Raw genomic sequence first — 12,320 nt, forward strand, 5'->3', positions numbered from 1 at the left:
AAAATATTTTCATTGTATAAACTTTAGTAAATATACATAAGCAAATCATTAATATTCCCTATAACTCAACTACGGATAATCACTGCCAAAATTTGAAGCATCTACATAAAGTAAGTCTTTACATATCCATTCACACAGGTGCTCAAGGACAAAAATCTTGGAGTCAATTTCCTCTCCTCCTGTCATTCCAATCCATCAACAAATACTTTTGGTTCTTTTTAACTTAAAAATAGCTTCTAGATTATGATGATTTTTTATCATTTCTACTCCAATCACTCTCATCTCTAACCATACTATTTTTTTAAAAGATTTTATTTATCAGAGAGAGAGAGAGAGCACAAGCAGGGGGAGCAGCAGGCAAAGGGAGAAGCAGGTTCCCTGCTGAGCAAGGAGCCCAATGTGGGACTCGATCCCAGGACCCTGGGATCAAGACCTGAGCCAAAGGCAGATACTTAACTGACTGAGCCACCAAGGAACCCCTCTAAACCATCCTATTGCAATAGTCTTGTAGTTGACTTTTGCTACCTCAGGTTATCTTTTCTACACAATCACCAGAATGATTGCCTCAAAAATGTGTCAGATATTGTCACTCCTTACTCAAAAACCTTCACACACACAGAGTAGAATCCAAAGCCCAGACCATGATTTATAAGAGCCCTATATGATCTGACCCCCATATGATCTGTGCCTTTGCCTTTACAGAGGCTTCTTTCTGGAACACTGTCTCTCTAGATACCCATGTGGCTCCCCTTCTCATTCACTGAGATATCCATGTGGCTTTCCTTCTCAGTCATTGCTCAGATATCACCTCCTCAGAGAGGCCTTCCATTACTTATTCTATCTAAAAAAGCAACCTTCAATCTCTATCCCCTATCTTAAATTGTTTCCTCCATGGAAATTATCATTATTAAAATATTACATATTTATTTGTTTCAAGTCTGTCTCCTCACACTGGAGCATTAGAATAGGAAAGCAAGACCTTTGCCTATTTTGTTCTCTGTTATGTTTTCAGTGGCTGAAACAGATCCTTTCACACAATAATATTTGTTGAATGAATATCTATGAATATCCACATTGTAATTTATACTAATATTTGCATAAATAAAACTGAATTTTATAATAACTTTAAATACTATATCATGAACATTTTTATACCATTAAATATTATCTAAACCATCTCTTTTAGTGGGTGTTGTTGGTTACACTGAGACCTATTGAACATTTAGGCTGTTGCCATTTTTCATTATAAACCAAGCCATGATTAGTTCTAATTAAATCTTTGATCATTCTATTATTCTTGGAATAATTCCAAGAAGTAAATTTGCTCAGTTGAAGCAAATAAAAATTGTTAGATTTCCGATGTAAATTATGTTTTTCTCCAAAAAAATGTATAAACTGATACTTCTAAAATATTCCTGTGACTAATTTTCTTTTTTTTTAATGCAAAGATGACCCTTGAACAACATAGGGGTTATGAGTGACAACCCCCCAGGCAGTCAAAAATCCGCATATAACTTTTGATCTCCCAAAACACACTTACTAATAGCCTACTACAGACCAGAACATTTACCAATGACATAAACAGTCTATTAAGGCATATTTTATATATTATATGTATTATATACTGTATTCATACAATAAAGACAAATGAAAACATTATTAAGAACATCATAAGGAAGAGAAAATCCATTTACAGTACTGTACTGTAAAAAATCTGCACATAAATGACCCATGTAGTTCAAACCTGTGTTGTTCAAGAATCAACTGTAATAGAGTGTCTGGTTTTAATTAGGACTGGTAAAACAAACTGTTGGTGGCTAGTATCTATTGGACATATACAGAAAGTAGTAAGGAAAAAAATTAATGGACTAAATCCAGCATATTATAGATATTATAGAAGAGAGAAAGGCATATACATGTATATAACAACAGCTAAGAACTTCAAGCTATATATTTTTCTAAATTATAAATTATTCATGCCTACAGAAAACTTATCTGTCAAACAGATAAAAACTGTACTTCAAAAAAAAAAACTACTTACTTAAAACATCAGTATCTTCCGAGTCCTGAAGAAGGAGCTCTTCAACAGTTTTGCTCTTATTCTTTATGATGTTAATATAATGAAGAACTGACTCAGGTAACTCATTCAAATCCTAAAATTTTTTTACAAAATGAAAGAAACTGTTAAATTGTTTATTAAAACTATGTATCAAAAATTTGATGAAAGTTTTCATACACTAAAACTTTGAGTAAAATGTGTAAATCAGTTCAAACAAGTATATTTGATTAAAATTTGCTTTTCATTTTCAGGTGATTATGAAGTACATCCATGATTCTGTTGCCTTTCATATTCAAATGAAGAATTTCACAAATTTGCCTCACTTGAATTAGCTATGGATAGACATAATAGACATAATAATATAAAAATTATAACTTTCTAAAAGTAATATAGAGGTTATTGCAATCCTAATTAAAAATCAAAGTAGAATTATCCTTTGAGACTTAACAAACCAGGTTTTTTTTGGGAAAAAGCTTAGTGGAGAATATTTTGAAAAAGCAAAACAAGGAATTTGACCTGTTTGATATTTAATAATAAAAAACCACAATAGGGCAAAAATTAACAGAATAATGGAAAAGAATAGAGAGCCTTGGATAGATTTTATGTATAACAACTAAACATATACAAATGATAAGACAAATCAATTAAGAAGAGGTAGATTATTCATCAAGTGACATTAATATTAACTAAATATGTGATGGAAAATTTCTATTTAGATCTACATTATATAACACACTTGAAAATAAATTCCCATTAGTTTAAGGATTTTAATGTAAAAGAATGAATCTGTGAATAAATTTTCTAAGCATATAAACATTGGGGGAAATATACAAGTGAAAAGATAATATATTTGATTTCAAAAAAATAACTATTTCTATAGGTCTAAAGATTTCACATAAATTTTGCTTTTCATGTATGTCTAATAACATTAAAAAGCTCATGATTTAAGTTTAAAAAGCAGGATACAAATAAATAATTCTATGTCTAATACCAATTTTACAAAAAATGCACATATATACATGTGAAATTATAAGTGACTTCTATCTTCAATGTACTTTTTATATTTAAATATCTAACAATAAACATAGTTTAAAAGTGATTGTAAAGTTAAAAAATGAGATAACAATGTAAAGCAAATTGAGAAAAGTAATATTTCTCCTACAAAGTTTACTCCAGTTAAAAGGCTCTTAAAAGCCCAGCATTTAACACTTACCGTATCACTGTCATCACTCTGGATGTCTGATTTTGAATCACTATCAACATCATCTTTTTCTAATGAAGAAATGCTGATTTTATCCAATTCAGCTTCTATTTCTTCTTTGAGTTTTGTATCATCATCATCATTTTCCATCATCCTTCATAATAAACACAGAACCATTTAAAAAAATTGAAGAGGATAAAATGAGTAAAAACTATGGGTTGTTTAATGTGTTATACCAAACCAACATGTTCCGTATAAATATTTTCATCAAGGATACTTTCATCATATCTTATTATGGTTGCACTATATATTAAAGAACACTGTTTTCTCTCTTCATTAATTCATTATTTCTCTGTTTAACTACAAAATGATCAACTCTAATAATACTCTCTTAATTCTCTAAGGGAAAAATCACATGGAATGGACTGTCTTAGCTTCCTGAACCAAGAAACATCACAGTAAAATTCATCCTCATGGGAATAACTGAGGGTGAAATACCTCTGAACAGCTTGAATATGCAGAGGTTAGAATACTCATAAGAAAAAAAAAAACAATACTCATTAGAGAACAACCTAAGTCTATATATGGGACAACATATGATTAGTTTCTACTCATTAACTCATAGTTGTTAATTTTACTATAGATAGCCACGTTTTTAACAACAATATGTTGTAATAATGGATAATATGTGGCTTATAAGACCAATATTTATATTATTTAAACCTTTAATGCTTGTGATGGATATGGATCAAGCAGTATATTACAGTATATCTTCATGTAATCATCATCATCCACCACCATTAGCTTCCAAGTATTGAGTATTTGTGACAAGCCAGGCACTAGAAGACACTTTGTGTGATTGATAATCATCAGAGCAAATTAACAGGTATAAGGTCATTATAGTCATTGTATTGATAAGAAAACCAAGGTTTGAAGAGTTTACTTAACTTCATACCGTCATTATGCTAATAAGTAATGGGGACAGGGCCCTAACTGAGAGATCCTGAATCCAAAACCAGTGCTTTTCCCACTATGAAATGGTCTCCAAACTTAGTCAAGCTCTTCATCTGCCCAGTAATCCTTCTGAATATCCCCTAGCCCAATAGTCTTCAAACTGCAGATGATAACCCATTAGTGGATCAAGACATTAATTCAGTGGCTCTTCATCATAAAGTTTTAATGATGTAATAGGATAGGAAAAATTAGGGTATATCAGAAAATAAACTATAGGTATACTATATATGTTAAAGATAAAAATTGTTTTAAAAACTTTTGTTTCAGTTTTAAGTGGGTATATATGTATCCATGTGTGCATGAGCTGCAGTGTAATGTGTAATTTGTTTGTTTTACTGTGGGTCTTGGTTTAAGGAAAAAAGTTTGAAGAATACTGTACTCATCAACTATGATTTTATTTCAGTGCAATTTCTTTCACATATAAATGATTTAATTGGGATGATCTCCATGTATTGCCTATACTCTTGGGCATTTATCCCAGAAAAATGAAATTTTATGTTCACACTAAAACTTACATGAATATTCACAAGTTTTATTCATGATAGCCTCAACCTGGAGACAACCAAAATGTCCCTCAGTAGGTGAATGGTTAAACCAATTCTACTACATCCATACCATGTAATACTACTCAACAATAAAAGGGATGGATATTGATACATGTCACAATACCGACAAATCTCCATGAATCTCTAGGGAACTATGTTGAGCAAAAAGCCCAAACCAAAAGGTAACATATCACATAATTCCATTTATATAACATTTTTGAAATGACAAAATTTTATAAGTGGAGAACAGATTAGTGATTCCCAGGAGTCAGGGGTGGATGGCGGTTATGGTAATAAAAGGGCAACATGAAAGATTCTTGTAGCATTGGAGCTGTTCAGTATCTTGATTGGAATAGTAGGTAAGTGAGCGTATTCAGATGATAAAACTTGTATCTAATACACACAAATGATTACAAGTAAAACAGAGGAAATCTGAGTAAGATTAGCAGACTGCACCAATAAAAATGTTACCATTGGGAGATACTGGACAGTGTACAAGGGCTATTTCCACATTATTTCTTAAAACTACATGTTAATCTATAATTATCTCAATAAAAATTTTAATTAAAAAATCCTAAATACTAAGGAAAGTTAAATATGATGGATTCATAGAATGGAATACTATACAAGTCCTTTTAAAAATGGGTATATTTACTGTGCTCCTGTGGAAAGGTAGCAACGAAGAAATAATTGAAAAAAGGCACGTGGTAGAAAAATATGCAGAGTAACTATACACACATACATTTTTAAACACAGAAACTTTGGGGGACAAATTGGGGAACTTTTAATTTTCATTTCATGCCTTTATGTTGAGTGATCTTTAAAATCATGAGTATGTACTACTTTTGTAGTTTAGACAATTTTACCCATCATCTTCCTCCTCCAAAGGAAAACAAAACCATAAACAGAACCAGTATAAAATGGTATCCTGTTACCAAACTTACTTAAAGTGCAATTCAAAAGATTTGCGAGGTAGGAAAATTAGATTTTTTTAAAATGTAGCTATAAAGCAGAATGCACAGGTACACTAAACTTTATGTAGAAAGAAAGGCAGGAGAAAAGGGTAAAGGTAAGAATCATTTCCATTGGGTGCCTGGGTGGCTCAGTTTGTTAAGCGACTGCCTTCAGCTCAGGTCATGATCCTGGAGTCCTAGGATCGAGTCTCGCATCGGGCTTCCTGCTCAGCAGGGAGTCTGCTTCTCCCTCTGACCCTCTTCCCTCTCATGCTTTCTATCTCTCATTCTCTCTCTCTCAAATAAATAAATAAATAAATAAAATCTTTAAAAAATAAAAGAATCATTTCCATTATGTGTCCCTCTCTGCTCATCAACTGGCCCTTTAGATCAGCCCTGTCCAACTATATATCCAAGCACATATGTGATTTTAAATTTTCTAGTTGCAATTTTTAAAAAAAGAGAAACAGGTGAAATTAGTTTTAATAATATATTTTATTTAACCCATTATAACCAAAATATTATTTCAACATTTAGTCAATAAAAAATCATTTATTATTAAGATCAATGTAAAAAGTTTATATTTTTGTTTTTTATACTAATTCTTCAAAATGTGATGTGTATTTTACACCTACAGTACCTTTCAATTTGGACCAGCTGCATTTCAAGCCTTCAGCAGCCACCTAGTGGTTTGGTTGCAGGATAGGACAGTGCAGCCCTAGATGTATCCCACCGTAAGAGAACTACAGTAAACTTCTTCAAGTTGATAATAAATCACTTGGAGTTGGCTAAAGCTGCCAAAAGTGGGAAATCTTAAGGAACTCTCCTTTCAACCGTAGTTTTTCAATTATAGATAAAGGGAAGGAAATCTACTTTAAAAGATAACTATAAATCATAAAAAAAAAAAAAGAGGAAAGAAAGGAAGAGGGGAATGGAGGGAGGGATGAAAGGAACTATCATTTAGGGAGGAGAAAAGGTAATTATCGAAAGCTCCCTAGATCCTAAGGGAGGATCTCTAAGTTTTGGGTGAGCTACAAAATCTCCAAAATCGAAAGGAGCCTAGGGCTCCGCAGACTCCAGCAGCCACCCCCTCAGCCCGCCGGCCCCCCGACCGTTTGCCCTGGCCTTGGCAGAGAGGGGCCTGGCTCCGTCTGTGCTCCCATAGCTCTGTCTCGCCTCCCGCGCCACCAACCCCAGCCATGAGGGGCCCCAGCTCACCCACCAGCGGCTAAATCCCTAGGCTTGGTTGGAAGACAGCGCCCAAAGACTCCAAACAAAGCGTAACCACGACAACAGCCAATCCCAAGGAAGATGGACGGGTCTTTTCTTACCGGTGCCCCAGTAGGACAAACTATCTCCACTCGAAATTGGCCTGAACGCTGCATCTCAGGAGCTGAATGAGGAACGTTTTTTCCAGGTAGATTTTAATATTTAAATACTTTGGGAAAATATGTAATAAAGAAACGACATTTTGCTACAGTTACCCAAGTAAAGGTAGCTTGACCTTTAAAATGTTTCTGATCTATCAATATTTATTACTTGAAACTAGTGAATGTTCAGTTGCCCACGTAAAAACTATTCATTCCACCAAATCTTAATCTTGAGTGATTTATGGGGCCTGAAGTATGGAAGAGAAGCCAATAAATCGTTTGCTTTCCGTGACAGCAATTTATTTTTAAAAAGACAAATAAATCAATTATCACTCAATGCCTATCAAAAACCCTCCAAGTGTATGGGGTGAAAATTTTTAAAAATTATTTTCTGAAATATGTTTTACTTAAAATATTGACAGTGACACCCACTGTTTTAACATAAAATTTGAAGCGTAAGTATATACATTATGCTATTTAATTTTAACTTAAAAATTCATCTAAGTTGGGGCGCCTGGGTGGCTCAGCATCTGCCTTCAGCTGAGGTCACGATCCCAGAGTCTTGGGATCAAGCCCTACCTCAGGCTCCCTGCTTATCGGGGAGCCTGCTCCTCCCTCTGCCCCTGCATGCTGCTCCCCCTGCTTGTGCGCGCTCTCTCTCTCTCTCAAATAAATAAATAAAATCTTAAAAAAAAATTCCATCTAATTTCCTTTACCGTGGAGCAAATACATAGTGTACAAACTGTGAAATTTATTTTAGTTAATAACAGATATTTCTGTTTAATTTTTTTTAAGCTTGCAAAGAATTAAATTCCAAGAGGAAGTGGCTAAGCATAATTGTAAAAGACATCTGACATACAATAAACTAAAAGCAAACATTTCCTTTAAGCATTTGGAAGAAAATAGACTATTTCCTGGTAACAATTAACATTGCATCAACATAGGAATTAATAATATAGAATGAGAAATAAGTAGATTTTTGAAATTAAAAAAACACATGTTAGTGCCTCACTCAAAGACAATGATTTTCAAAAATCAACTACTTCTGGTTTCAAATCTAATTAAAATTTAGGATATTTTCATTATCAAAGTCCATGCTCAAGTGCCATTTTTTCTTTTTTTTTTAGTTTAGTTTTGTTGCAAATTTATAGACTATTCAAATTCTTCATTTAAAATGCTCAGGTTAGGGGCGCCTCGGTGGCTCAGTCTATTGAGAGTCCCACTCTTGGTTTCGGCTCAGGTCATGGTCTCAGGGTGGTGAGATGCAGCCCCCCACCCCCAAGTCTGCTTGAGATTCTCTCCCTCACCCTCTGCCCCTCCCCCTCAAATAATTAAATAAATCTTTAACAAAATAAAAAAATAAAATAAAATGCTCAGCAAAAAAATAAGTAAATAAAAAATAAATAAGTAAAATACTCAGGCTATTGTATTATGTTGAAATCCACAATAAAAATCTTAAAATTAATTTTATTTGTAATTATGAAACTATTCAGGCTCTTCCTACAGAATATCAAATCCATTAGCAATCAATTAATTTCCAGAACTAATTTTTTTTTAGAGATTTTATTCATCTATTTGAGAGAGATTGAGACCATGAGTGGGGAGGAAGGTCAGAGGGACAGGGAGAAGCAGACTCCCCGCTAAGCAGGGAGCCCAATGTGGGACTTGATCCCAGGACCCTGGGATCATGACCGGAATTGAGAGCAGATGTTTAACTGACTGAGCCACCCAGGCACTGTCCAGAACTAATTTTAAATTAGCTAAATTAGTAACCAGCTTTTATGAAGATGATGTCTAAATTGCTTTTTTTCTTAAATCTTACCTTGTCAAACGAATTGATAGCAAAAAAGAAAAATATTGAAAGTTCTGAAGATAAGTTATGATGCATGTTACTACATCTCTTATATTCTTGTTATTTTTTACTTTGGAGGAAAACTGACAATTCTATCAATTAGTCATACCTTAGCTATCACTAATTAATGTTACTAAATAATGAACGAAATACAATAATTGTCTCATATAGTTAGAGATTATGTCAATTTAACTTGAAACTTTTGTTTAAGTCTGCAGCATTTAGCATAAATTTATTTAATTGAAATCTTCCTAGATATTATAACCTAAAATTGAGTATGTCAGTTTGTCCATAACCTTTTAACCTGAGTAGGGGTTTTTTTCTTTTTAATAAGTATTTCTCTTTTCATTAAATTTTTTAAAGATTTTCTTTATATATTTATGACAGACATAGAGAGAGAGAGAGAGGCAGAGGCAGAGGGAGAAGCAGGCTCCCAGAAGAGCAGGGAGCCCTATGCAAGAACTCCATCCCAGGACCCCAGGATCATGACCTGAGCTGAAGGCAGATGCTTAACCGACTGAACCACCCAGGCGCCCCTCTTTTCATTAAATTTTGACCTTATTTTGAAAATTATCTGCAGGTCTGATTGGTTTATAGCCTATTGACCTAACACAATATAATTCCCTTAGAGAGCACATAATATTTATTGAGGACATGAAAGGATGAAAGATAACTGTTTGTTCCTCTGACATCTGACAAAAATAAGATTTCTTTGAAAATGTTAGTTGAGTGGTGAGATGACTTTAATTTAAAAACATTGTGCAACAGTTGTCTTATTTTTTTATATAGCAGTGATAAAATTTAAATATCCCAGAATATCACTGTGAAGCTCAAATAGCTGCCTAGCAGATGTTTGTTTTTTTTTTCTTGAGGATGACTATTGCATAATAATAATTTTAATATGTGACCTACAGTGTTGGATTCTTAGACCTCTGCTTTTCTTTTTCCATTTAAAGACTGTCCCAAACTCTCAAGGTCCTTCTCTAACCCTTTTTGTGCTCCCTGCAGCTCACATGACGGCCGACTTGAGTCCATCACTTTCCTACAGTTCCCATCCCATTTCCCAACCTCATGTGCTCCTCCCTTGTATATGATTACTATACTATCACAAGATTAATAGGTAACATTTAGCCAGCTACTGGACTAAGTGCCTTCCAAACATAATCTCATTCAATTTTCACAGTATCCCTTTCAGGTGTGTGTTCTTCTAATCTACATTTACAGGTGATGACATTGGAGGCTTGGGAAGAGTAGCAAGAGAGTGATTTGTATCTAAGGATTTGAATCTCAGCCCTGCCACGTGTTAACTAGGTGAACTCAAGAACATTATTTTACCTTCCTGAATCTCTTTTGTCATTGGTAATACTGGGGATAATAGCACATGAGTACCTAATTTGCAAAACTCTGATGGTCAAGGCAACCAATATAAATGACATATTATAGAATATGGCATAATCTTAAAAGCCCAAGTCGTTAAGCTCTACAGACCTGAGTTCAAGTTTTATTTTGGTTTCTTTCTTACATCCCATTGCTGACAATTCTACTTCCTACTGTATCTCTCATATCCTGGTACTGTTCTCCATCCCTATAACTATCTTGTAGTTTAGACATCATTTGTTATGAACTAATACATTAGCTTTTTAAAGTAGCTCCCTGTCATAGGTTTCTTTTCTAATTTGACTTCCACGCTGATGACAGAAATATGATTCTCCATTACCTGCAGAAGAATAAAAGCGAATTCTTAGCAAAACATACCTGATCTTTCACAACCTTTACTGAGTCTACTCCTCTAGCCTTATTTTTCATCTCTTGCCACTCTGACCCTTGCCCCCATGCCCTTCACTAGAAAGCTTGTGAGCGCAGTGTTCCATCTGTCGTGAAATCTTCGTATGTCTACCCCATTTTTATCTGACTGGGACCTTCTTATCAACCTTCAAGGATTATCTCCAAATTTGTCTTTTCTCTGAAACTTCCCAGTTCCCTTTATTCCCTGTCCCCACACCCCCAACACATAATTCAGAGTGGACCATAGGTTTTAATACTTGACTCCTTGACACATTATTTATTCATTTTTGTGCTCCCATCTCCTGGCAGTTAGAAGGAATTTACAAACGGTAACAAAAAGTAATTACGCTATTATTATCTAGTGAAAACCGACACCTGTGAATAGGTAAATTATTGTAAATTGTCCTTTCTTATATCATTTATACTATTAAAATTACCTAATCAGGAAATGAACAAAAGAAATGCCACCAGGACCTTATTTGATTGTTAAAAACAAATTCTTTGTCTATAGCAAAAACAACAACAACAACAATCCAAGACAAAACTTGTTCTTCCACACTACAAATATTTACATAGAAACTGCACTAACTTATTGTGTATCTTTGTGTTAGCACCTCTTTCTTTTCATTGATGTTGTTTCCAGTATGTGGTGCTTGTGACTGGAAGGATCAGCACATGACCATCTCCTCTTCTCATTCTGTGCAAATATGGCTGTGGACTTCCTTGACTTGTTGCTTAGACACCTGTTTGTTGTGTTCCAACTCTTTAATCTGAACTGCTTGCTATGGTCTGAACGTTTGTATTACCTCAAATTATTTCACATATTGGAATCCTTATACTCAATGTGATGGTATTAGAAGATGGGACCTTTCGGGGGTGATTAGGTCATTGGGGGATCCCTCGTGCATGGGATTAGTGCTCTTATAAATGAGATCCCACAGAGCTCCTTAGCCCCTTTCACCACAGGAAGATACAAGAGGAAGTTTGAAGCCTGGAAGAGGGCTCTCCCCCACGGATGCTGGCACCCTGATTTAAGACTTCTAGCCTCCAGAACTATGAGACATAAATTTCTGCTGTTTTTTTTTTTTCTTAAGATTTTATTTATTTATTTGACAGAGAGAGACAGAGCACAAGGAAGGGGGAGCAGCAGGCGGAGGGAGAAGCGGAATCCCCGCTGAACAGGAAGCCTGATGTGGGGCTTGATCCCAGGACCCTGGGATCATGACCAGACACTTAACTGACTGAGCCACCCAGATTCTCCATTTCTGTTGTTTATAAGCATCCCAGTCTGTGGTATTTTGGTATAGTAGCTCAAATGGACTAAAACACTGCTGTTTTGAAGTTACCACGAACAGCTTTCTTACCAAGTTGGTTGATTTTGAGAGTATTGAATTCTTACCCTTTTTGACCTCTATATCATGCAACACTATTTTAGAAAATTATTTCTCTACTGATTTCCATGAGATCATGCTTTGATTACATCCTCATTTTGTAAAAGTCTGCATTAAAAAATTCAAATTCCTAATTATGTCATTCTTCAC

At 34.5% G+C, this 12,320-nt stretch overlaps 2 protein-coding genes across 18 annotated transcripts in view; one reads left to right on the forward strand and one right to left on the reverse strand.

Annotated features, from left to right (window-relative positions):
• LRRIQ1 (leucine rich repeats and IQ motif containing 1) overlaps positions 1–7,061 on the reverse strand; it is a 217,662-nt gene extending 210,601 nt beyond the window's left edge. For 7 of the 10 annotated variants that reach the window (XR_012380668.1, XM_073900570.1, XM_073900571.1 and 4 more), the window contains exons 1-4: positions 6,995–7,029; positions 5,622–5,699; positions 3,273–3,414; positions 2,042–2,153 (exon numbers count right to left, since the gene is read on the reverse strand). Coding sequence is in view for 8 of the 10 variants with exons in the window: in XM_073900570.1 (XP_073756671.1) it covers positions 2,042–2,153; positions 3,273–3,413 (253 nt within the window). In the remaining 2 variants the exon portion in view is untranslated. Of the gene's footprint in view, positions 1–2,041; positions 2,154–3,272; positions 3,415–5,621; positions 5,700–6,412; positions 6,444–6,994 lie in introns of those variants that run through there. The other 3 variants (XM_073900568.1, XM_073900567.1, XM_073900574.1) reach the window with 3 other exon arrangements.
• Positions 7,062–7,074: 13 nt separating this feature from the next.
• TSPAN19 (tetraspanin 19) overlaps positions 7,075–12,320 on the forward strand; it is a 33,812-nt gene continuing 28,566 nt past the window's right edge. For 5 of the 8 annotated variants that reach the window (XR_012380669.1, XM_073900578.1, XM_073900580.1 and 2 more), the window contains exon 1: positions 7,152–7,189. The gene's annotated coding sequence lies outside the window, so the exon portion shown is untranslated. Of the gene's footprint in view, positions 7,190–12,320 lie in introns of all 8 variants that reach the window. The other 3 variants (XM_073900575.1, XM_073900577.1, XM_073900576.1) reach the window with 3 other exon arrangements.

Source organism: Callorhinus ursinus, unplaced genomic scaffold (genome assembly GCF_003265705.2).
Source record: "Callorhinus ursinus isolate GAN/ISIS: 27379988/994484 unplaced genomic scaffold, GSC_fseal_2.0 scaffold14, whole genome shotgun sequence".
NCBI classification, from domain to species: Eukaryota; Metazoa; Chordata; class Mammalia; order Carnivora; family Otariidae; genus Callorhinus; species Callorhinus ursinus.